Consider the following 21,861-nt stretch of genomic DNA (forward strand, 5'->3'; position numbering starts at 1 on the left):
AAAAAATTTAAATGTGCTAATAATAGAGTATAGTAGTCTAGAGTTTTAATTTTGTCTGTTATAAATGCTTAAAAAAAAATTAGAAGTTGTATTCTAAAGCTGTTCTCTTATGTTGACGCTCTGAAACATCAAATCTACATAAAACCTAAATCCTCGTCTCCGATTGGCCCACCCGCTTGTCAATCATTCTTACATCTCTTTGGCCACACCCACCTGGGCCCGGCCTGTCAATCAAGAGGCGCACGCGCTACTGCAGGTGCAAAGCTGGGCAGGCTCCGGGCTAACTACTGCAACGAAGCCGATAATAAAACAAGCATTTCACGGTAAACCGTATGTTACCGCCTTACCCTGTCTGTTTTAAAAGTAGCACTGGCAGGTTCGTCGAAAGCCGGCGTGTGCGTTTGTAGCCGTAAATAAGGAAGAGTAACCTTCATTTGACATAGCTAAGGATGCTTAGCTAGCGTCTCCTGTCACTGTGGAATGACAACAACGAAGCTGTGTGTCACTTTTATTATATCTCATATAGCAACGTGTTGTACTAATCTCGTTCGCAATCGAGTTTTATTTTTTCTTTCCTTCTGGTGTGTATGTGTCATTTGACAAGCTACACGATTGGACACGGCGACGTTTGACCAGCCTGCTAACGTAGAATAAGGACCGATGTGAAAAATGTCTAAAAATGTACGAAATTATCAGTTTTGTCGAGGCTTTTTTTTCTTTTCTTTTCCCCTTCCTGTTCTTTTGGGCTGTGAGTTAAGGGGCCAAAGGGGGTCTTGTGCACCATATGGTTGTCCGCGTTTGGCTAGCCCAGCCTCCTTTGGAGCTTGCTTGTATCCAGTCAGCCAGTTTATCTGATGCTTAGCCTGGCTAAGCCCCGCTACTTCCGGTTTGTCATCTTGCAGTCTTGGCCCTGATGCACGGCTCCTTATTAGGATGGGTTCAAGCATACACACCTTAAACTGTATGTTTTTAGCTGTTCTGCGAATCCTTAGTCGTGCAATAAGGTGCATCTGTATGTCCTTTTAATGCCAGAACTGTTTTTCTGTGCAACAGGCATTTGTGATGAAACCTCGCCTGTTCTCATATTCACCTAGTTGTCACCTCAAAAAAAAAATAGGACTGAACAGTTAATTGAATTCAAATCAACATTGCAATTTAGTAGAAAACACATTTGGGAAGCCTGCTTCAGTACAATCTGTCAAGTAGGGATTCATTTGTATACACAGTATGCATATTTTGTTTATATAGGGTTGAGATAAGGTCAAATAGTTTATAATACAGTCCACGTTTGCATATTGTTTCATGAAACATGAAAAATTGGGATGCTAAAGTCACAGATTTTCATTGTGAACACTTAAGGCAGCAAGTCAAAGTGGTTAGTAAACTCGCTGCTCTAAATGAAGTAGCTAAGTAAACTATTGTTCATAATAATCCATGGTTCATTTTAGCCTGAGCCTAATCTATAAGACCAAAACATGTATCTATTACGAATATAATATTGTTTAAATTATTACAGATTAATTTCTTACTTGGGTTTGTTCAAAAATACATTGGAAGAAAAAATAATTTGCATATTAAATCGTAATATTGAGGGGCGGAATCACAGATTATTTTTCAAAATTCAGCCCTACTCGAAATGTTTAACTAATTTTTCACAAGTGACTGTCCAGTTATGTTATATTCCTTTGGTGTGTGGAGATCTGAATAGGATATCTTAATAGGAAAGTAGTACAGTGGTCCTTTGCACTTATTTATGATTAACTTTTCACAAATTCACCTTCTGTATTTGGATCCTGTTCTTTGTTAATCACTGAAAGTGAAGGTGACGGTTGTAGTGCATTTTAGGTTCACCCTGAAATTTCACTCACCAAATATCCTTGACCTTTTTGTGTGTACAAGGGGCAGTTAAAAAGTAATGAACCCAGTTTAATCAACTAATAATTTATTTGTCAGGAATTTTCACGGTTTGTACTAGTTTAAATACTTGTTTAAAGCTTTATAAATGTATATAAAGTTTCATCTAAGTTAAGCATTGTTGGATGAATGTCAAAAATGAAGCGCAGTGATTACATTTCTTGCTTTAGGCCAGGCCCACTTTTTTTTTAAAGCCAAACACACTCAAAGTCACAGAGATTGTTGTGTGGAATATGAGAATGGCGACCCCAAGTGGACAATTAACTGAACTTTTCATACACATTTTGTTGTTTAATAGTGCAAAATCTATTTTTATTCCTATAAATATTTGATAGTTGCAGCCATAATCACGTCCTATTTGAAATAATTCAAAATGATATGAGGGTCCTTTCTGGTGGTGGCTTTCATGGGGCCTCACTGGAGTGCCACCGTGTGTTACTTCTTGTGGAGACTTGCTGAGTGTTTCCAACTACTGTCATAGATGACGTAAATTTTAACTTACAGCTTGGCTTCACTTGCGCTGGATTTTCTCTTATTCATTTTATTGGGATTGCCTCGGAAAAAAAATGGAATATAGTGATCCACCCTTTGTACATAAGAACATAATGTTTTCTCAAGCAACTCCCTGCTCACTTGTTTGTTTGTTTTTCCCTCTCTCGGTCTAGATGGCGTCCGCAAATGCCACATACGGACAAAAGGAGTCCTCGGACCAGAACTTTGACTACATGTTTAAAATCCTCATCATCGGCAACAGCAGCGTCGGCAAGACGTCCTTCCTCTTCCGCTATGCGGACGACTCCTTCACGCCGGCCTTCGTCAGCACGGTGGGCATCGACTTCAAGGTCAAGACCATCTACAGGAACGACAAGAGGATAAAGCTGCAGATCTGGGTGAGGGAGGCAAAACCTTTTAGGCGTCCGGGGATTTCCCCGACTCAAATTGTGCCAGCTGGTCATTGTGCTTCTTCAAGCAAACACTTTTTCAGTGAATTAATTACATGCATTTTATTGTTGAACTTTTTTTTTCTTAAATCATATTATGCTAAAAGAAAATTATGTTTGAGGAAAATGAACATAAAAGTATATGTGTACGTTGTTGAACATGGCCATTTGACATAGGACATTGAGTAAAATGTCTGTAGGAAAACAAGCCGTTTTTTTTTGTTTTTGTTTATCCATCCATCCATTTTCTTGACCGCTTATTCCTCACAAGGGTCACGGGGGCTGCTGGCGCCTATCTCAGCTGGCTCTGGGCAGTAGGCGGGGGACACCCTGGACTGGTTGCCAACCAATCGCAGGGCACACAGAGACGAACAACCATCCACACTCACACGCACACCCTAGGGACAATTCGGAGCGCCCAATTAACCTGCCATGCATGTCTTTGGAATGTGGGAGGAGACCGGAGTACCCGGAGAAGACCCACGCGGGCACGGGGAGAACATGCAAACTCCACCCAGGAAGGTCCGAGCCTGGACTCGAACCGGAGACCTCAGAACTGGGAAGCGGACGTGCTAACCACTCGACTACCGTGCCGCCTTTGTTTTTGTTTAGTTTTTTGTTTTTTTTTTGTCTCTCCACAGCCATTATTTTAGATCATTTTTATATTCTATATAAATAAACTTGAGTTGAGTTTTATCACACTCAAAAATCAATTAGTGCTGTTAAGCTTTAACTAATTAATTACAAAATTTATCACATTAATTATGTATTAACGCAGATTAATCACACTATTAATTTTGACCGCAGATGATCATTTAGCTGACAGCGGATGGCTACGTTAAAGGTAGCCCAAGTTGTGTTTGAGCAAGGAACATAACATGCATTTAAAGTAAAGCATTTAATAAATGTTTGCATATGACATTCACAATATTTGTTTATGTAAACTATTGGGGGTAATTTGTCTTCCATTTTAAGTTGTGCAAGTAATGAACTGATTAGAAAAAGAAGCGGAAAAGACTGCAGTGCAGTGGATACAAAATTTTGAAGCCCTCATAACATTAAATGTTAAAAAATTAACACAACAGATGTGCTTTAAATTTGGTGAGCAAAAAATGCCTTAAGCGATTAATTGTAATTAATCTGATTAAAAAAAAATATATAATTGTTTGACAGCTCTAAAATCAGTGCTCACTCAAAACCACTAGAGTAGAACGGGATTGTGACCCCAAGTGGACAAAAATAATATCTCTATCTCACATGCACAATATTGTTTAATAATGCAACATCGATATTTATTTATTTATCCATTCATTTATTAATTTAACATTTGTTTATCTAAGTAAGGCAATTGAGGACCGATTCTCATTTGCCATGCCAATGTGGCTGCAGGCGGCAGAGTAAAACAAACTGACAGTAAAACAATATTATTTTTCAGATTAACCGATTGGATAATCTGTAGACTATTGTATTCTAAAAATATTCACTCCCTGCAGCCAATACTTTACGGTTTCACTTTGTCAGGGGATTTCCAGTCAAAGTTGGCTGCCGCTAAAGCTGTCAAAAATCATCGATCAAAACAGTTTTAAAAAAGGTTGTCGAGTACATCAACCACCCCCCCTTTTTTTTTTTTTATCACTAGACGAATATGAAATAACATTCACTGGTTAATAAACAGTAACCAGGCAAAAATGTACTTTTGTAAAACACTTTAATGCAAAATAAAATTGTATCTGATTGTTGTGTTCTGGGGTTGGATCCCAAAAGCGCAGACACAAATAAGAGTTTAACACTTTATTCGCATAACATCGAGAGGCGTAGAACAAACTTGACTAAACAAGAAACAACAACAATGAATCGAAAATCACGAGACGCTAAATTACTTGGGCTGTGGAGGTGCACAGAGGAACAGAGATAATAATCCGACAAAAACACACCCTTCTTAGACAGGCTTATATAGACAGCGAATCGATCTGATTGGTTGTGGCTAGACATGTGGGTAACAGGACTGACATGGAATTATCTGATTGGCTGTTGACCAGATACAGAGATGAAAGATTCTTGACATCACATAGCTTCTGACATCATATAGCGTCTTACCAGTTCAAACTCGATGCTGGTTACATCAGTTCAAAACACTTGACCCCAACATGACCCCTTGCATGGCCCAAGCATAACACTTGCATGACCCGTCATGACAGTAAAACCCCTTACATGACCCTAGTCATGGCAGTAAGCATAACCCTTGCATGACCCTAGTCATGACAGTAAGCATAACCCTTGCATGACCCTACTCATGACAGTAAGCATAACCCTTGCATGACCCTACTCATGACAGTAAGCATAACCCTTGCATGACCCTAGTCATGACACTGATTCAATTAATGGATTGTAAAAATAATGGATAGCGACAGCATGGCTGCCTCCAAATGTTATCTGCTCATATGTGCCGATGCAGGACACGGCCGGCCAGGAGCGCTACAGGACCATCACGACAGCCTACTACAGAGGAGCCATGGGCTTCATCCTCATGTATGACATCACCAACGAGGAGTCGTTTAACGCTGTCCAAGACTGGTGAGGGGACACTTGAGGAGAAACTTTTCTTGCCAAGCACCCCCTTTTTAGACTTTGCTTGCTAATGTTACTCGTGACGAGATGGATGAACACCTTCATAACACTCTGCAAATACTGCACTGAGATAATCAGCGAAGCAGTGAATTGAATAGACTGGACTGGTTTTATTTTAGCATTCATAAGTTCAATGTTTGTTTGAAACCTGTCTGGTTGCCATGCTGACGCTGACAATAGGTGCACCTGTACAAACAAATCTATTAAGCATCGTCATGCTTCTCCTTTTAGAAAGAAAATTATCTGTCTGGAATGTATTTTCAAAAACGTCGACCCATCTATTTGCGCCCCCACAGGTCCACTCAGATCAAGACCTACTCGTGGGACAATGCTCAGGTGCTCCTGGTGGGGAACAAGGTTGATATGGAAGAGGAACGGGTGGTGGCCACAGAAAGGGGCCGGCAACTGTCAGAACAGCTCGGTAAGTGTTCATTTGCACCAATTCATCAAGGTGGCTTTCTCCACACTTTGCTATCAAGTCCAAGTTTACAGTACTGTACTGTACTGTAGGGCTGCTCAATTATGGGGTAAAAAAAATAATAATAATAACGATTATTTTGGCAATAATTGAAATCACGATTAATTATTTTTTTGGCACAAAAGAACATGTTTAAACATTTAATACTATTAAGACCAATAAAAAAAAAAAAAATGAAACATTATAATTATGTAGATTCTTTTTGGACCAAACGGAATTTATAATAATAAAATCTATATTTAAATTAATATATTTATTTATTTATTTATTTATTTATGTTGGAAAAAACTTGGAACTTGGAGTGCAGCTTGTGCACTGTGCAGTATTTTTTTGGTACAAAACAAAATGTTTACACATTTAAAAAATATTAGGACCAATTAAAAAAAATAGAAGCACCATAATTATGTAAGTTCCTTTTGGACTAAACACAATGTATAATAATATATATTTATAGTAATATATATTCATTTATTTATTTATGTTGGCAAAAAGTTGAAGTTGAATTTGGAGTGCAGCATGTGCATTGTGCAGTAGGACGATCATTTATTTCTTGGTACAATACAAGAAAATGTTTAAACGTAAAAAAACAAATTAAAAATATTAAGACAAATAAAGTTTTTTGAAACACTAATTATGCAACTTGTGAATGAAACAAAACATTTTAAATTAGTTATTTTAAAGTTTAAAAAAGGTGCAAATGTATAAATTTAACCAACTCAAAAACTATTATTAAATATTTTTTTACGATTATGCTGATTTAGTAATTGAAACTCTAATTGAATTTAGATAAATTGCACAGCCCTAACGCTGCGCAAAGTTAATGTTATCTTTCGCCACAATGTCTGCCCCCAAACTCCAGGTGGCGACGCTGTTCCTTACTGCTCATTTAGCGGTGGATTTTTTTTATATGTGGTCGTTAGTTGCCAGCTTAATATAACTTTACATGTCTTTACATTTAGATATGTGGTCCATTCATCATAAATAAAAATACATGCGAATGGAGTGAAGACTCCAACTTCCACTTAACAACCTAAGCTAAACTTAGCTCCGCCCCAATGTACAAACATATAATTCTCTGTTGAAATGGATCTCTTCATTTTAACTACTTTGGCACAAATTACTGCTTTCCTATTAGCCAGGGATTCGGTTACCAACTTGTAGCATTACAGTCACCACACACACATGCACCAAAAAAAAAAAAAAACATTAGGTAAATTCATGAGCAAGGAACTTTGGATGGATGATTCTGTTTAGCGTTTATTTATTTATTTACATCTTTTTATGTCATCATTGGGTGTATGTGGCAGCCTTTTGCTTCCATTGACCGACAGGGACATTTCAGGAATAATTGACTTATTTAGACATTTTCGAGAGTAAAACATTAATATTTTGTCTATAATTATTAATTTGAGAACTTATTTTTAATGTATAATACCTTTAAAACCACATTTTGCCATTTTCAGTCGACAGCAAGTGGCAAAATGTGTTTTTAAAGGTATTAATTGTAAGTGAAAAATAATTACATTCTCTGATTATAGACAAAAGGGCTAAATATGAGGCAAGTATCCCTTTTTAAGGACGGTTGTCAGGATGAAGCAGCAATCTCAAAAGCCTCACCGTCGCCTCTCTGCTGCCCCCTGTTGGCCGCCAGGTTTCGAGCACTTTGAAGCCAGCGCCAAAGACAACATCAACGTGAAGCAGACCTTTGAGAGGCTGGTGGACATCATCTGCGAGCGGATGTCCGAGACGCTGGACAACAACGACCCCACGGTCACCGGGGCCAAACAGGGGCCGCAGCTCACCGAGCAGCCGCAGAGGTCCCATCAGGACTGTGCTTGCTAAACACATCACTCGCGCATGCACTCAACACGCACTACTGTCCGGGAACCCGTATACAGTACAGTAACTTTTTTTTTTTTTTTTTTTTTTAAATCCTCTTTCCCCCCCCCACCCCACCCCCTCATATCAGTTGATGTCACGTATAACCTGCACAGAATGATTGCGCACGCACACACTGTGGAGGAACAAAACTGCCAAAATTCAAAATAAATAAACAAATGACTAAATAAATAAATGACTAAAAGTGAACATAAAAATGGATATAAAACAATGTAATTTGAAAAAAATAAAATTATATATATATATATATATATATATATATATATATATATATATATATATATATATATATACACACACACACACACACATACATGGAAATAAAAACTTTATTTTTATTATTATTATTATTATTATTATTATTATTTTTATTACTGTCTGTTGTTGTCTAACAGCTCAAGTCACAAGTTGTGGTGACTGTGGACAATAGTCGTCCATTGCTGGAGCTCTCCATTGCAAGCCGGCGAGACTTCCTTGTAGCCGCTCACTCGACCAATGACAGGCAGCTTGCAAGGGCGGAGTCCAGCCCAAGACACGCTTAGGACCGCCCCCTCATTTGAATGACATTTCATCCAGGCAGTAAAGACCAAAACTGCCAAAATTCAAAATAAATAAATGATTAAATAAATTACTAAAAGTGAAAATTAAAACTGATATAAAAATATACTTAAAAAATTAAATACAAATGTATTTATATATATATATATATATATATATATATATAAAATTTTTATTATTTTAGAATTATTTTTTTTATATCAGTCTTTATTTTCACTTTATTTATTTTGAATTTTGGCAGTTTTGGTCCTCCATAACACACACACATTATCAACCCTACTTCCTCCTCATAAACAGTCAATTCAATAAGATTTGCTCTTTTCAGCCTATATCATCCTCTCGACATAGTGCTAATTGAGTCATAAGCTGAGTGCTCTTCAACATGCAAACATTTCCATGTTGCACCCCCCCAATATACATGTAGATACTGTACACACACAGAACACATTGTTGTCTGTAATTTACTCATGTCCGGTTCTGCAGTTTACGTTCACACCTCAAGTCCAAATGAAAGCAAAACATTCGACTGATTGTCGCCATCATCCCGTTGAGCAGAATTTATTTCCAAGTTCAAAGGCATTCATTTTGTCCAAGTGTTTATATAATTATGACTCTTTATGACAGAAACTTGTATTTAAATGGAGACATTGAATCCTGTCAAATGTCATCATAGATTTTTCTTGCGCCTTGCTAGCTTTTAAAAAGGAGGGGGGAATTTTTTTTTTTTTTAATTTGAAGTGGACAGCAGCATCAGTTTGGTTTTGGTGCTGCAGCCCCTTTGCTTCCTAGAATCTTTTTAGATGTTATTTTCCAAAAGTTTTAACACTACAGAAGGTATGATAATAGTCATGGGTCGGTTTCAGATTCAGGTGGTGTTGATGGCCGTGAGCACAAAAAAAAAAAAAAAAAAAATCACCATATTGCAGTTCCAGCTCTGATAACTTGTTTCCCTATTGGCCGTGCTCCATGGGTACATAAGTAAATTGGGGGCGAGAATGTAAAATAAGCATTTTTTTTTCCTCAATAAGTCAAAATGTAGTTTATTTCTCAGCAAATGAGTAGCTACTTATCTGCTCTACTTTGCAAAGTCACGTCAGAGTGGAAATGAACAGATGCTAGTCATACTAGTTAACCATGTATCTGGAACCGGCCCATGCCTACCTACATGGTCGTGACGTACTCCTCACATCAAATAAGAGAAATTGGGCTTCTGGGTGAAATTTCAGGAAAAAAGACCTTTTCCACGTCATGATCTCCTCTAAACTTTTAAATGCAACTGTTCAATGTTCCACAAAATTTAGCAATTCTCCAACAGGCGCCTTTCTTTGTGGAAATCTCCCGAAAAGCCCAATATCCCCACCTTTTTGTGAGTAGTTTATAAATATTTAGAAAGTTAACGGCTGTGCATTTCAAGGTGTGTTTAAAAAACAAAAAAAGTTATCCATCCAGATGGGTTCCTTCCTGTGCTTTCAGGTGCATGTTGTTGGTATTGCTGGTTGACTGGATAGTTATTGGTTGTGACATCTGACCCACATGTCAGAAGATTTTGTTTATATTTGTTTTCTTCTTTTACTATGGACCTACTGGCACTATCAGCTTCCACTAAGTCTTTATTTTGGGAAGGGAATTTTTTTTTTTTTTTTTTTTTGCATGTTCAATGTTAAAACTTGAATGGAGTTAGTTTGCCTGTGATGTGCTGAGGCATGCGAGAATATGGTGACACTTTTATTATACTTTTGTATTATTTATAACTATTTATTTTTCACGTTATTCTTCCTGTTATGTTGTGTTCTGAACTTTTTTTTTTTTTTTTTTTTCCTCAACATGTCGGTGTTTACAAGCTCGAGGGGAGAGTAAAACATTCCAGGCGTTTGGTGGGCAGCTTGTTTGCCTTTTCCATATCAGTTGCGTAACTTGACATGCCAGTGTAACAGCAGACTGTTCTCACAGAGCAATAAGAGGTCGCGTTTTATCTCCTCCACACCTAAATATCAGCAACACGAGCCTGCTGATGGGTTTCACACATGCCCCAGAAGGCGAGTGTGTGTGAGTACAGTTCGTACCAAGCTCGAAAGAAGAATCCAGTTAAAAGTACAGTTTGTCTCGCACTGGCATTCCCGTCAGCAGCTCTTTCCAAAAGGCCAACTTTGAACCAGAAATCAAAGTCCCCCAAATGTATGATTTTTGCTGTGGCTGTAAACGTGCATATGACTCAAGAACACCCTCCCTGTCCTAACTTGTAAATAGCGCGTCTGGTATTAGTTGTGTGAATCGTGCTGTAATATTGTGATGCCAGATTTGCTCAAATGAGGGATCAAATAAATAAAATAAATACATGCTAGCAGCTGAATGTTTGTTGGAGTGTTCAAATTACTCCCAAATGTTAGTACTGTACAGTAATTTAACCAATGTGTGCCTGTGACGTGGACTGTTTGTTCCTCTAATGGCCAACAGAGGGCGCCATAATGCAATCGTGTATGCACAGTTGGAGCTTTTTTTCCTACCAGAACTATTTATGTTTTTACAAAGTCCCCTGAGGGCCCTATTACATTTATGAACATCCTTTAAAACACGTGTATTCGCTTTACAAGTGTTTCGGACTTTTTATAACCATTTTTTTTGTTTTTAGAATTGCAGGCATTTATTTCCACTCTGAGTCAAGTCATTTATTGCCCATGGGCTGTAGGTTCCCCGCCCTTCATCAATTGCAAGACAAGATCACAGTTAAATGGTAAGAAAAGCAGTTTTTTAATTTACAATATAGCCAAAACAAGCTGTCGTAATGTAGTGAATATAATAAATGACAAAAGAGATGAAAGTCCGTTGTACACAAATAACACATACATGTACATTCATGGAAGTTTTGGTGCCTAACATCCAAGCAGCCACCATGGAGACAAATACAAGGGAATACAATAATTTACTGACACAGAGGCTACAAAACATGCAGTGTTCATTTTTGAAAAAACAAAAGTAAATAAAATGCTTCAGTAAATAAAAAATAGATATTTGTCATAGCTAAGTGCTTGTAAACAAGTAAGGCAGTTTGTATGTACAACTGGATGGCAGCACTTGGTGACATCCTTACATTTGGCTGTTGAGATTTTCTATCTTTTTATAATATCCTGTACACCACAGGTGTCAAACTCACCGCCCAGATACGGCCTGCCACAGCATTTTATGCGGCCGAATAAAGCAAACCGTGCACATCTACTTCATGTTTCTTGCGAAAATCTGTGCAGGAATTCAAAATTATCTTCACTTTAAATGTTGAGAAATATTTTTTAACCATTCTTTTTGTTTTGTTTTTTAATTACAGTGGTACCTTGACTTGAAGTGTTTTTTGTTTTGTTTTTTAATTAGGAGCCATCGCTTTGTCAGCTTTATAATTTCTTTATATATTTTTTTAGTTTATTTTTTTTTTTAAGTGTATGGTACAGCCCAATTTTTTTTTTCGGGGGGTGGGGGTCGGAACAGATTAATAAAATAAGCAATTTCCATTAAAGTCATGTCAAATGTTTTGTTATGTAGTCTAAACTTTATATTCCGGTTAATATAAGGTTTGTGGCAAGAACAATTAAGCAGAATAATCCACCTGTTTTCAGTCTTGAAAGGAGGTTGTTGACAATTAATGTAGCACCGCCCCCCTGCTGTCGACTGAAAATGACGTCAAAGTGCCCGTGGGCTCGCATGGACATCACGTGACCAAACCCTGAAACCAGGCGAGCCTGACGTTCTCTCTGCAAAAATAAGTTTAAGTACCACTGGAAATTTAACAATAGCTGAACTATTTTCAAAACTATATGAGTCACTTTTGTAGCTTATATGAAATAATACGATGAGGTGATGACACATTTACTGCACATGCCGTGTGAGGGGAATCATAACTCCAATGTGGCCCTCGACAAAAATGAGTTTGACACCCTGAAGTGTACACTCGTCACATGAGTGCACACTCACGGTGCTGCATGGCACTTTGCTACATAGCTGTTTACCAACAAGCCGCTTCCATTGAGCCACACAAATTAGACCTCCAAAGTCATTCGGCATTGGTGAAATTAGTACGCTTGGACCTGGTTTGGTAAAAGTTGGCATCCGCTGCTGACGTGGTTCATCACCTTCTGCTTGAGCTGGGCCACCTGCTCCCGAAGCACGCTGGCCGTGGACGCCAGCTCGGTGTTCTGCGTCTTCAGGCTCTTCACCTTGTCCTCCAGCCGGGAGATCCTCTCCAGTTTCCGCTTGCGGCATTTGGAGGCAGCTATCCGGTTGCGAAGCTTTTTCCTCTCCGCCTTAATGCGCTCCTGGTTGTCCATGTCGATCGGGGAGAGAGGCGGGCTGTCCCCGAGGCTCTGCATGTCCGGAACCGTCTGCGGCTCGTCCTTCACGGCCCCGCCGGCGGACTGCAACCGGGACAGCGCCGCCGCGGTGGCCGCCTGCTGCTGCTGCTGCTGTTGCGGGCTGAGGTGGGACGGAGGCGGCGGGAAGGGGATGGTGTCGGTGGAGTAGTTGATCGTGGTGCCGCCCAGCGGGCTGGCGGCGTAGCCGTTCAGCGTAGTGTACACGGGAAGATCCGACGACTGGAGCCCGGACGAGCCCACCGCGTTGGCGGCTCCGAGGAGCTCCAGCCGGTCCACCGAGACGCAGCCCGCCTCGCTCAGCTGGTTCTGCTTGTGCAGATCCTCCAGCGCTTTGACGAAGCCTTCCGCGAACTCCTGCTCGTCGCTGGCCGACTTGGGGTAGAGGAACTGGGACGCCGGGTTGGCGGCGCCCACCAGCCCGTTGGACTGGATGATGAGACGCTCCAGGTCGGGGGAGGCCAGCTTGAGAAGACCCAAGTCCGGCGAGTTGAGCAGCACGTCGGCGTCTCGCAGCGGATTAGCCTTGAGCTCGGAGGTCGGCGTGTCCAGGTTGAGGTTAATGTCCTTCTTCATCATGGTTCTGTGGGAAGAGATGTCGGGAAGGGGCTCTGGGAGAGTTGAGCGCGGTGCCTGGGTAGAGGCTCCTGTCCATTCTACGCCCTCACATGAGGGAACGCACTCGCGAATACTCGTATCCAAAACATGGAGGAAACCGGCGGACCTTTCCCGTAAACCACCACCCTCTTTCCTTGGAGGGTTTCAGACGCGGGGGCCCCAGCTGCACTCGTCTCTTCCGTGTGGCACGTCTGCTATGCTCTGCTCGCTTTCTAGCCCTAAAAATTCCATTATGTCACCCCAGAGCGCGCAGATTGGCCCAAAATGACGTGCGTTTCCGGTTACATTTGAATAAGGGGCAGGCCCGGCCTTTGTTGCCATGGACACTGTAGGTAAACTCCAAACAGTGCAATGCATTGTGGTTTGATGTCATAGCATAAAAAAGCTCAGGGTCGCCAAAAGAGAGCAGAGCAGAGGGAGCGAGACGGCATGGGCGGGGAAGGTGTGAGAGGCGAGGGCTGGAGGAACCGCGAGCAACCATTCGAAAACTGCCTAATATAAAGCAGATTGAGAGTGAAAGCTTTGCTTTTCACAAGTACAGTGTCTTTTTTAAGTACCGAATGTCAGTAACATTTCTTTGGGCAGCACTTTTCAACAGAGGTGCCTCAAATACTCACAGTTGTGTACTTATAAAAGTAGAACTACTGATTAAACTCTTTTAAGTCCTTTAAAGTGTAAATAAATGTCTTGTAAATTTGATACATTACAGAGTGGAGTCAACCCAAACATTTTCTTTAAAGCAATATGTTGTATGCAGCCCCACTAATGTTACGGTATTCTGATTAATATTGTGTATGTTTTTATCCATCTCAGGGTGCGGCCATTTTGCCACTTGCTGTCGACTTACGATAACATCACAGTTGCTCAGGTAACGACCAATCACGTCTCACCTGTTTTCTGAAGCTGAGCTGTGATTGGTCTTGACTCGTTACCCGTGCCCTGAGAAACTGTGATGTCATATTCAGTCGACAGAAAATGGCCGCTCCCTTAGATGGATGAAATTAGGTGTATGTTAACTTTTTTTTTTTTTTGCCATCGTCCACAAAGGTTGAAAAAAGTAACAAGCCTATTTTGTCAGAATAAGTAAAGTTTAAAGTATAGATATATTTCCAAGCATGTGGAGTAAAAGTAGTTGTCTGAAAAATGAATACTCAAAAGTACAGATGCCTAAAAAATTGAAGTACTGTCAGAAAATATTTAGAATTTGTCACTTCCCACCACTGGCACACTGACTGTGAGATGTGAGACCTTTTTGCATTTGGTACAGCATAATATAAAGCAGATTTAGAATGCAATGTTGGTTTCTCTGCAGCAAAGAATAGCGGAATGAAAGTCACATTTGCACAAGAGGGAAACTTTAAATATGTCACAACAGAGGAAAACTGTACAAGAAGTGGAAATGGGAAGGAGACAGCAGAAAGGGGGAATGTTTATGATTTACTAAACATAGGGAATACTTTATAATTTCAGACATTTTTCTCAAAAGAGAGGAAGGAATGTTAATCACATGATCATTACAAAGAATGTAAATGCAGATCATCCTTGGGAAAACATACTCAAAAATAAAAGATAATCAAGAATATGATGACTAGCACAAGGACCATGAGGTGGAACCGGCGGTTATCATTCTGCCCATACGCGGCGACGACGTCAGCAGACTGCCTGCATCAGTACCACCAGTGAGCCGAAAGGGCATCATTAGTTTCCATGGCAACACTGACATAGCGAGTGACGCAGAGGAGACGGAGAAAGGTGAATGGGTTCTGCATTGCAGCTGGTGTAGGCGGCGGATGGGAGGGGTTATTGTGCGTGAGTGGGAGGGCTGTCGTTCATAAGGATGAATCAGTGTTGTCATTAGTAACATTAGAAGCCGCAATTTTGAATAGGCCCATGTTCAACTTGTATATTACAAAACAACACTTCACTCCATCCTATGTGAAGCACATGATCCCCACAACGCCACGCCACAGCCACATAGTGTCCAGTGTGAGTCATTTTGAAACCAACTGGGTGTGGATTGCACTGAAGGTCCTTTCCTGTAAAAACCTGAGATTAGCTCTGCTTTAATGACAACAAACTGAGCAGATTTGTCCTGGGAATCGTACAACAGTGAATATGTCACTTTGTGTGACATACAGTTTCCCCTCCCACTGCATTGAAGGTGCCCTTTGACTTGTATACACTCCCTTGAGAGACACTAACAAGCCATGCATGTTGTCACCAACGCCCTGTGTCACACGAGAACATGTTCCTATAGCTGAGTTGCACCACTACAACGAATGGGGATAGTCGGGTTTTCCTCACTTTCGCCTCGCAGTTGTTAGGGAAGTTCTGACGGATCCTGACACGTGAATTCAGAGGTCACTTTCTAAATGCATTGTATATATGAAGATAATTGCTGGAAACATGCAAAGATTGAGATAAATGTAGTAGTTCTAAATAAGATTAATAGTTAGCGTAAACTAACGAAATAAAACAAATTGAAAAAAACATTTCTGTTAACAAAATAAAGTAAGACGAAAATGCCCTTAAATGAAAAGTAACAAACTACATCTTACGTTTATAAAACAAACCTGATAGCAAAAATGGCTGTAGTACCACGACTGACCTGTAGCGGCAGCATGTTGCCACGGAGCATCAAAAATGATGGGAAATACAAAGAAGTACCTTGATTTAGGACTGCCAAACGTGTTTAGTTTGTAATATATATATATGTATATATATATATATATATATATATATATATATATATATATATATATATATATATATATATATATATATATATATTTTTTTTTTACAAGCCATTGATTAGTCGTTAAAAAAAAGAAAATGAGTGAGTATTTATGTAAGTATTTAAAAAAACAGAGAAAACAGGTGAGACATGATTGGTCGTTACCTGAGCAATTGTGATATTATCGTAAGTCGACAGCAAGTGGCAAAATGGCAGCACCCTGAGATGGATAAAAACATACACAATATTAAGTCAAGAGACGCCTGTGGTGTGGCGTATGTTAGGTCTTGGTCTTATGTTAGGTCTTGTTAGGTCTTGTATGTTAGGCCCCCCGCACACCAAGAGACATGCCCAAATGCGACTGAACATCACAACTGTGAAAAAAAAACCTACAGCCACCAACACGCCAGGTGACTGATCCTCGCACACATGCCAACTCACTGCAATGGAGAAACGGCGACCCCTGGTGTTCGTATGAGGAAATTATTGAGATTTCGTGGATTGAGTCAAATAAGTCAAGGAAGAACTGGCTATGTTTAATATGCAGTAATACAAAGAGTGTAAAACAGAAGCTTGTGTGTATTTGAGAGGTTGTTGTCTTCAATTGTACATTTCAGCGACAATGACTCCACGCTCTGCTTTTTCAGCCACAGGTATGTAAAACGTTATATCGGTCAGTCGAACTATAGGTAATATAATGGAAAAGTAACATCGACTGCAATATTATTTTGCACATCAATTATAAAATGGGATTGAAGATGTTTTTTTTTCTTCAGGAGGAAGAAAACCTTTCTTGATCTCCCTTTTCCATTTGTAAGTTGTAGTGTGCGTCTCAGTGCAGTGGGTGGCAGTATAGGCACGTCCGCGACATACGACTCTGGTAACGCGGGTTTTTACTTACGGAAATGAAGTGCGTCATTTCCTGTGCACCGCCTGTTCGTTGACAGATTCGTCAATGTTTACTGGGGGCGCTTCACTTCATTCATTCATTCATTCACATTGAGCAACTACAACCAACGAGAATGGGAAACAAGAAAAAAGTTATAGTAACAGGTAGGATCATTTGACTGTATAAACGACTAAACTGTTCATGTTGTAGATTGTTGTAATTGTGATAGTTAAACCAACACTGTCTGTTGTTCACACTAATTTACAATACATACCATTTATTTTTAGAATGATCAGCATTTTTATTTTTGTAACTCTTTCGCCTTTTCTTGGACCAAACAGAGATTCACACACACGCGATTAATGTTTAACTTGAGCCTTTAGACTCGCATGGATTTACAGCTGTTTTACAAGCACGTATATCTCCCATCCTGTGTTACAGTAACCCCTCTCTGCATAGTCACAATTTGTGCTATTCAATTGAAAACCCAACCTCCTTGTAGTTTCTTTCTGTACACTTTCTGAAACACCCTAAAAGTATCACAAGGTGGTTAAAATGAATAAATATTCAAGTGGTTTGTGGTCATATAGCTTGTATACTTATAGTTTAAAGTACAAATGCAGGCTATTGCTAGTGTATATATATATATATATATATATATTTTTTTTTATCGACTTGTTTTTTTTAGTATTTGTGGCAGGGCATGGTCCCTATCGTCCCAATATTCGAGGTGATAATTGCACTTTACAGTTTGTATATTATTATAGGTTTAGTTTGCACTTTGCACGAATGTAATGTAGAATTAAATACCATACTGAGAAGTGTTTCTAAACTTTTGTTTACCACAGCTACTGATTTAGTGTTTTCGACACAACTCTTCTATTAGATCACATTACATTAAAATTTCAAACCATGTTTGATACAAGTGTAGCCCAGCCCTGCTAGTCATGTCATGGGTGTAGAAATTTGTGTGACTATTATGTAAATTAGCAGAAAGTGCAGAATGTCTCTCGCTCACAGAAAGATTTTCCCAAATAGGCAGAAAACAAAAGATTTGATTGGTTGATTAATTTTACTCTTAATGGCTGGGCAGGCACTTTAGACAATTATTTGCGTACAAGACATATGTATGTATATATATATATATATGTGTGTGTGTATGTATGTATGTATGTATGTATGTATGTATGTATATATGTCCTCTTGAAGCATTTGTACCAATTGTTGTGGTCAGCAAAAAAAAAAAAAAGTTACATTTTAGGACTTACTCTTTATTCTTCAAAGGATTCGAGCCTTTTGGAGAACATGCTGTGAACTCCAGCTGGGTGGCAGTACAGGTAACGCCTTACTTGCTGCTTCATATTTAACAAGTTGATGTGAGTTTCTACTGTGTTTCGCCAGGGCCGTGCCACTTAAAGGGACAGTAACATGAAAAATCAACGTTTTGGAGCTTTTAGCCGTGTTAAAACGCGAATTCTTCACCACATGACCGGAGTGGTGTTTTCCTCCATTCGCCCCTCTCTGAAAAATTTTAGGTCATTCTGCTTTCCAAGCACCAGCCCCTCCCAACCTGAGAAAACGAGCGAGTGCTCACTTTATGACATCATAAAGTGCGGACACACCCACCACACCGCCTCTGCTGACTAAACGCACGCCCACTTTCTCTGGGACCTCCATGGAATAGTGACAAAACTAGCCTTTATCAGTAAACATTCTGTCCAAATGAATTCAAACCAATCAATTAACCTTCACATTTGCAATGCCAAAGTGCAATGACAAGTGGCTGTCTTAAAATCCAAAGGTTCTGGCTGACACTTCTGTAAACTACAAGTCAAACTTCTGCAGTATTAAACCTAACTGAATGAATAGTATAGTGGTTAGTGTGCTTGGGCTGTAAGCAGCAAGTCCCCGGTTCAAAACCAGCCCAGGTTCATTTTTTTCCCCTCCTTCTTTTCTATCACCGTGGAGAAGCACCAGATTGATATGGTGGAGGACTCCCTTGAATGAATCACAATATCAATCTGGCTATTGCAAGGTTATGTGCCACTTACATCACAACACAATAGCGGAGATGAAGGGATGAATTATTAGAGTACGGTTTGTCTCCCTTACAGGAACTGGAGCGTTTGGGGTTGGGTGAGGGTGTAGATCTTTATGTCTGCGAGGTGCCTGTGGAATACCAGGCAGTGCAGAGTCTACTTCCATCTCTGTGGGAGCAACACCTTCCACAGGTGATTTACAAAGTGCATACATCTGATTTTAGAAATGAAGTTATACAATAAAGTTTTTTTCTGGGTCCTACATGCAGTTAGTAGTCCATGTTGGCGTGTCAGGCTTGGCGACCACAGTGACTCTGGAGCAGTGTGGCCACAACAGGGGCTATAAACGCCTAGACAACTGCCGCTTCTGCCCGGCTTCCCAATGCTGCATGGAGGACGGGCCAGACTGCATCAGCTCGCTGCTGGACATGGACACGGTCTGCGAGAGGGTCAACTGCGCCGATGTAGGGGTCACTGTGTCAGTGTCCAAGGATGCTGGAAGGTGTGGTAAAAGAAGCCCACTTATGTCTGTACTATACTGCCCCCAAGTGGCCAAGGCATGAACACCAGCAGGAGCAAATCATTTTTTAAATTATGTCGTATGTTTTTATCTCATTTGCTCCCAATAACATGTAAATATGTTTTTTTTAATGTGGTAAGTGTCCCAAAGACGTATTTATTTTTTTTTAAAAAAAAAATTTATGCTAGAGCATACAGAAGGCTTTGATGCAGCCTCTCTTTTTTTTTTTTTTTTTTTTTTTTTTTTTAATTTCTTTCCCCCCCCCAAAAAATGAATATGTATATGTGTGGTGCATTAAAAAAGGAAATGGAGGGACAAAGTGGTGGGGCAGGGACACAGATGGGGGGGGGACCACAGCGCTGCCAGGCACTGCAGTCCATCCCCCCTGATGGCTCCCCGCCCCAACTCACCCCTCCCCTTGGACATGAAGTGCATTAAAATTGGAGGGGAGTTGAAGGGTGAAGACGGTGTTTCCACCCTTCCCCACCTCACCAAGAAATGTGTTGTGTGCCCTATGTGTATATTTACAAAGTGTATAGTGCAAAACTAGTGAAGTGAGTAAGAGGAGCGACCAGCGGGGCCTCGCCCAACCCGGCGGGTGTAGGTGGCACGCCCGCCCCCCAGCAAACCCCCCCCCACCCATCTGGCACCACAATAGGCGGACCGCCAGCGCAGCAGGGCTACTGGACAGCCCACCGGCCACCGGAGCCCGCCCGGGGCGCCAGGAGTTCTACCGGAGTGGGGCAGGCCTCAAACCCCCGCCCGGCCCCCGGAGCCCGACGCCCGGGCCGGGGAGGGAGCCCCAGGCCCAGGGAGAGGGAGGGGGAGGGGGCGGGGGGAAGACAGGGAAGGGGGGAGGGGGAAGCGGGGGGAAGACGACAAGGACAAGAAGGCGAAAGGGCGGCTGTAGGGCAGGAGGGGGGGGGGGAGCAGGGGGGGGGGGGGGGGGGCGACAAGGGAAAGGGGACCGGGAGGCAGAGGAGGATGGGCGGGGGGAGGCGAGGAGGGAGAGGCGACGGGGGGAACCACGGGGCACACCAGAGGCAGCCTCTCAACTGCAAAGACCGGTTGCAGAAATGGTAGTTATTACACAAACGGCCAGCAGGTGACAGCAGAGCAAAGGAGATCAACAAGGGCCATCTCGAGAAAACGCTAATGTACTTTGAATTTTAAATAGATTTGAGAAAACTGATGAAACTTAGCTCTCTTCTAATGCTAATTGCTGCAAAACGAAAACATATAGAAATTAGAATAGAATTTTTTTTTTCCTGATGAAAGAAGAGACTTTAATCTTTCTTTTGATAGGTTGCATGATTTTATAGCAATTGAACACAATATTCTGTGGGCCTTGCAAAATCAGTCAAAATTCAGTAAAACAGCCGGGAGCGAACGGGATTGCTTCTGTGAAAATGGCTGGGAGTGAATGAGTTATAAAGTTCACTATTATAAGAAAGCAACACAAATAGGACATATTACAAGCCGAAGGAAATGTTTGTTTTGTCATTTTTGTCCCCTCCAAAACGTCACTAAATATATTCAACAATCATTTGCCAGATACCTGTGCGACTACACCTACTATTCGTCTCTGTTCCTCGGCCACGGCCGCTCCGCCTTCATCCACGTGCCTCCGCTGGGAAAACCCTACAGCAGTCAGCAGCTGGGCCGAGCCCTTCAGGCTGTAGTGCGGGAGATGCTGGCACTACTGGAGGTGGCCAATGCTGAAGAGCAGCACTGCAAACATGCACATCAACAGCAGCATTGAGGTTCTGGGTCTGTCCAACTGGTGTCATTCCTCACAACAAGATATGCTTTATGAGATGAACATTGGTTGGAAAGAACCTCAAATCGATACTTTGAACTGTTAACTCCACCATAGCAGTGCCAATGGACCTCCACTGGCAGACAATATTAATGTTGCATCATGTTGTCAAAGGATCACGACAGCGATGTTTTCACTGATTAATTAGCATGATGTTTACAGTATTTAGATTTCTGCAAGGTGACTTAAGTTTTCCATGCATTTTTGCTTGTTTTGCACTGATCTCAGGGAGAATACTGAATATGCAATTAATATTTGAAGGTAATGATGAAGTGTGTATAATGTAAAAAGTGGCTGCAGTATTAAAGTGTTTTGCAGTAATGTTTTTTTTTTTTTTTGCCTTAACCCCCCATACTTTATGTCCTCGGATACTCCAGTGCCGTTGGACTCCTGTCTGTTTTTTTTAATTTAGCTAGTTGTAGCCTACCAGCTATTTTAGCTAGCTATTTTCTATTTTAGCTATCTTGGT

At 40.8% G+C, this 21,861-nt stretch overlaps 2 protein-coding genes and 1 pseudogene across 2 annotated transcripts; 2 read left to right on the forward strand and 1 right to left on the reverse strand.

The window, feature by feature from the left end:
• The first annotated feature begins 218 nt into the window (after positions 1–218).
• On the forward strand, positions 219–8,113 carry LOC144016706 (ras-related protein Rab-3A-like). The gene is made up of 5 exons (XM_077518033.1): positions 219–323; positions 2,580–2,804; positions 5,311–5,429; positions 5,780–5,904; positions 7,613–8,113. The coding sequence occupies exons 2-5, from the start codon at positions 2,580–2,582 to the stop codon at positions 7,801–7,803; spliced, it is 660 nt and encodes a 219-aa protein (XP_077374159.1). The 5' UTR covers positions 219–323; the 3' UTR covers positions 7,804–8,113.
• Positions 8,114–11,142: 3,029 nt separating this feature from the next.
• On the reverse strand, positions 11,143–13,634 carry LOC144016714 (transcription factor JunD-like; annotated as a pseudogene).
• Positions 13,635–17,047: 3,413 nt separating this feature from the next.
• On the forward strand, positions 17,048–21,713 carry LOC144016745 (pyroglutamyl-peptidase 1-like). The gene is made up of 5 exons (XM_077518070.1): positions 17,048–17,178; positions 18,299–18,351; positions 19,129–19,245; positions 19,323–19,555; positions 21,128–21,713. Exons 1-5 carry the CDS (start codon positions 17,148–17,150, stop codon positions 21,333–21,335), a joined length of 642 nt encoding a protein of 213 aa, XP_077374196.1. The 5' UTR covers positions 17,048–17,147; the 3' UTR covers positions 21,336–21,713.
• Positions 21,714–21,861: the final 148 nt, after the last annotated feature.

Source organism: Festucalex cinctus, chromosome 1 (assembly GCF_051991245.1).
Source record: "Festucalex cinctus isolate MCC-2025b chromosome 1, RoL_Fcin_1.0, whole genome shotgun sequence".
In the NCBI taxonomy this organism is placed as follows: domain Eukaryota; kingdom Metazoa; phylum Chordata; class Actinopteri; order Syngnathiformes; family Syngnathidae; genus Festucalex; species Festucalex cinctus.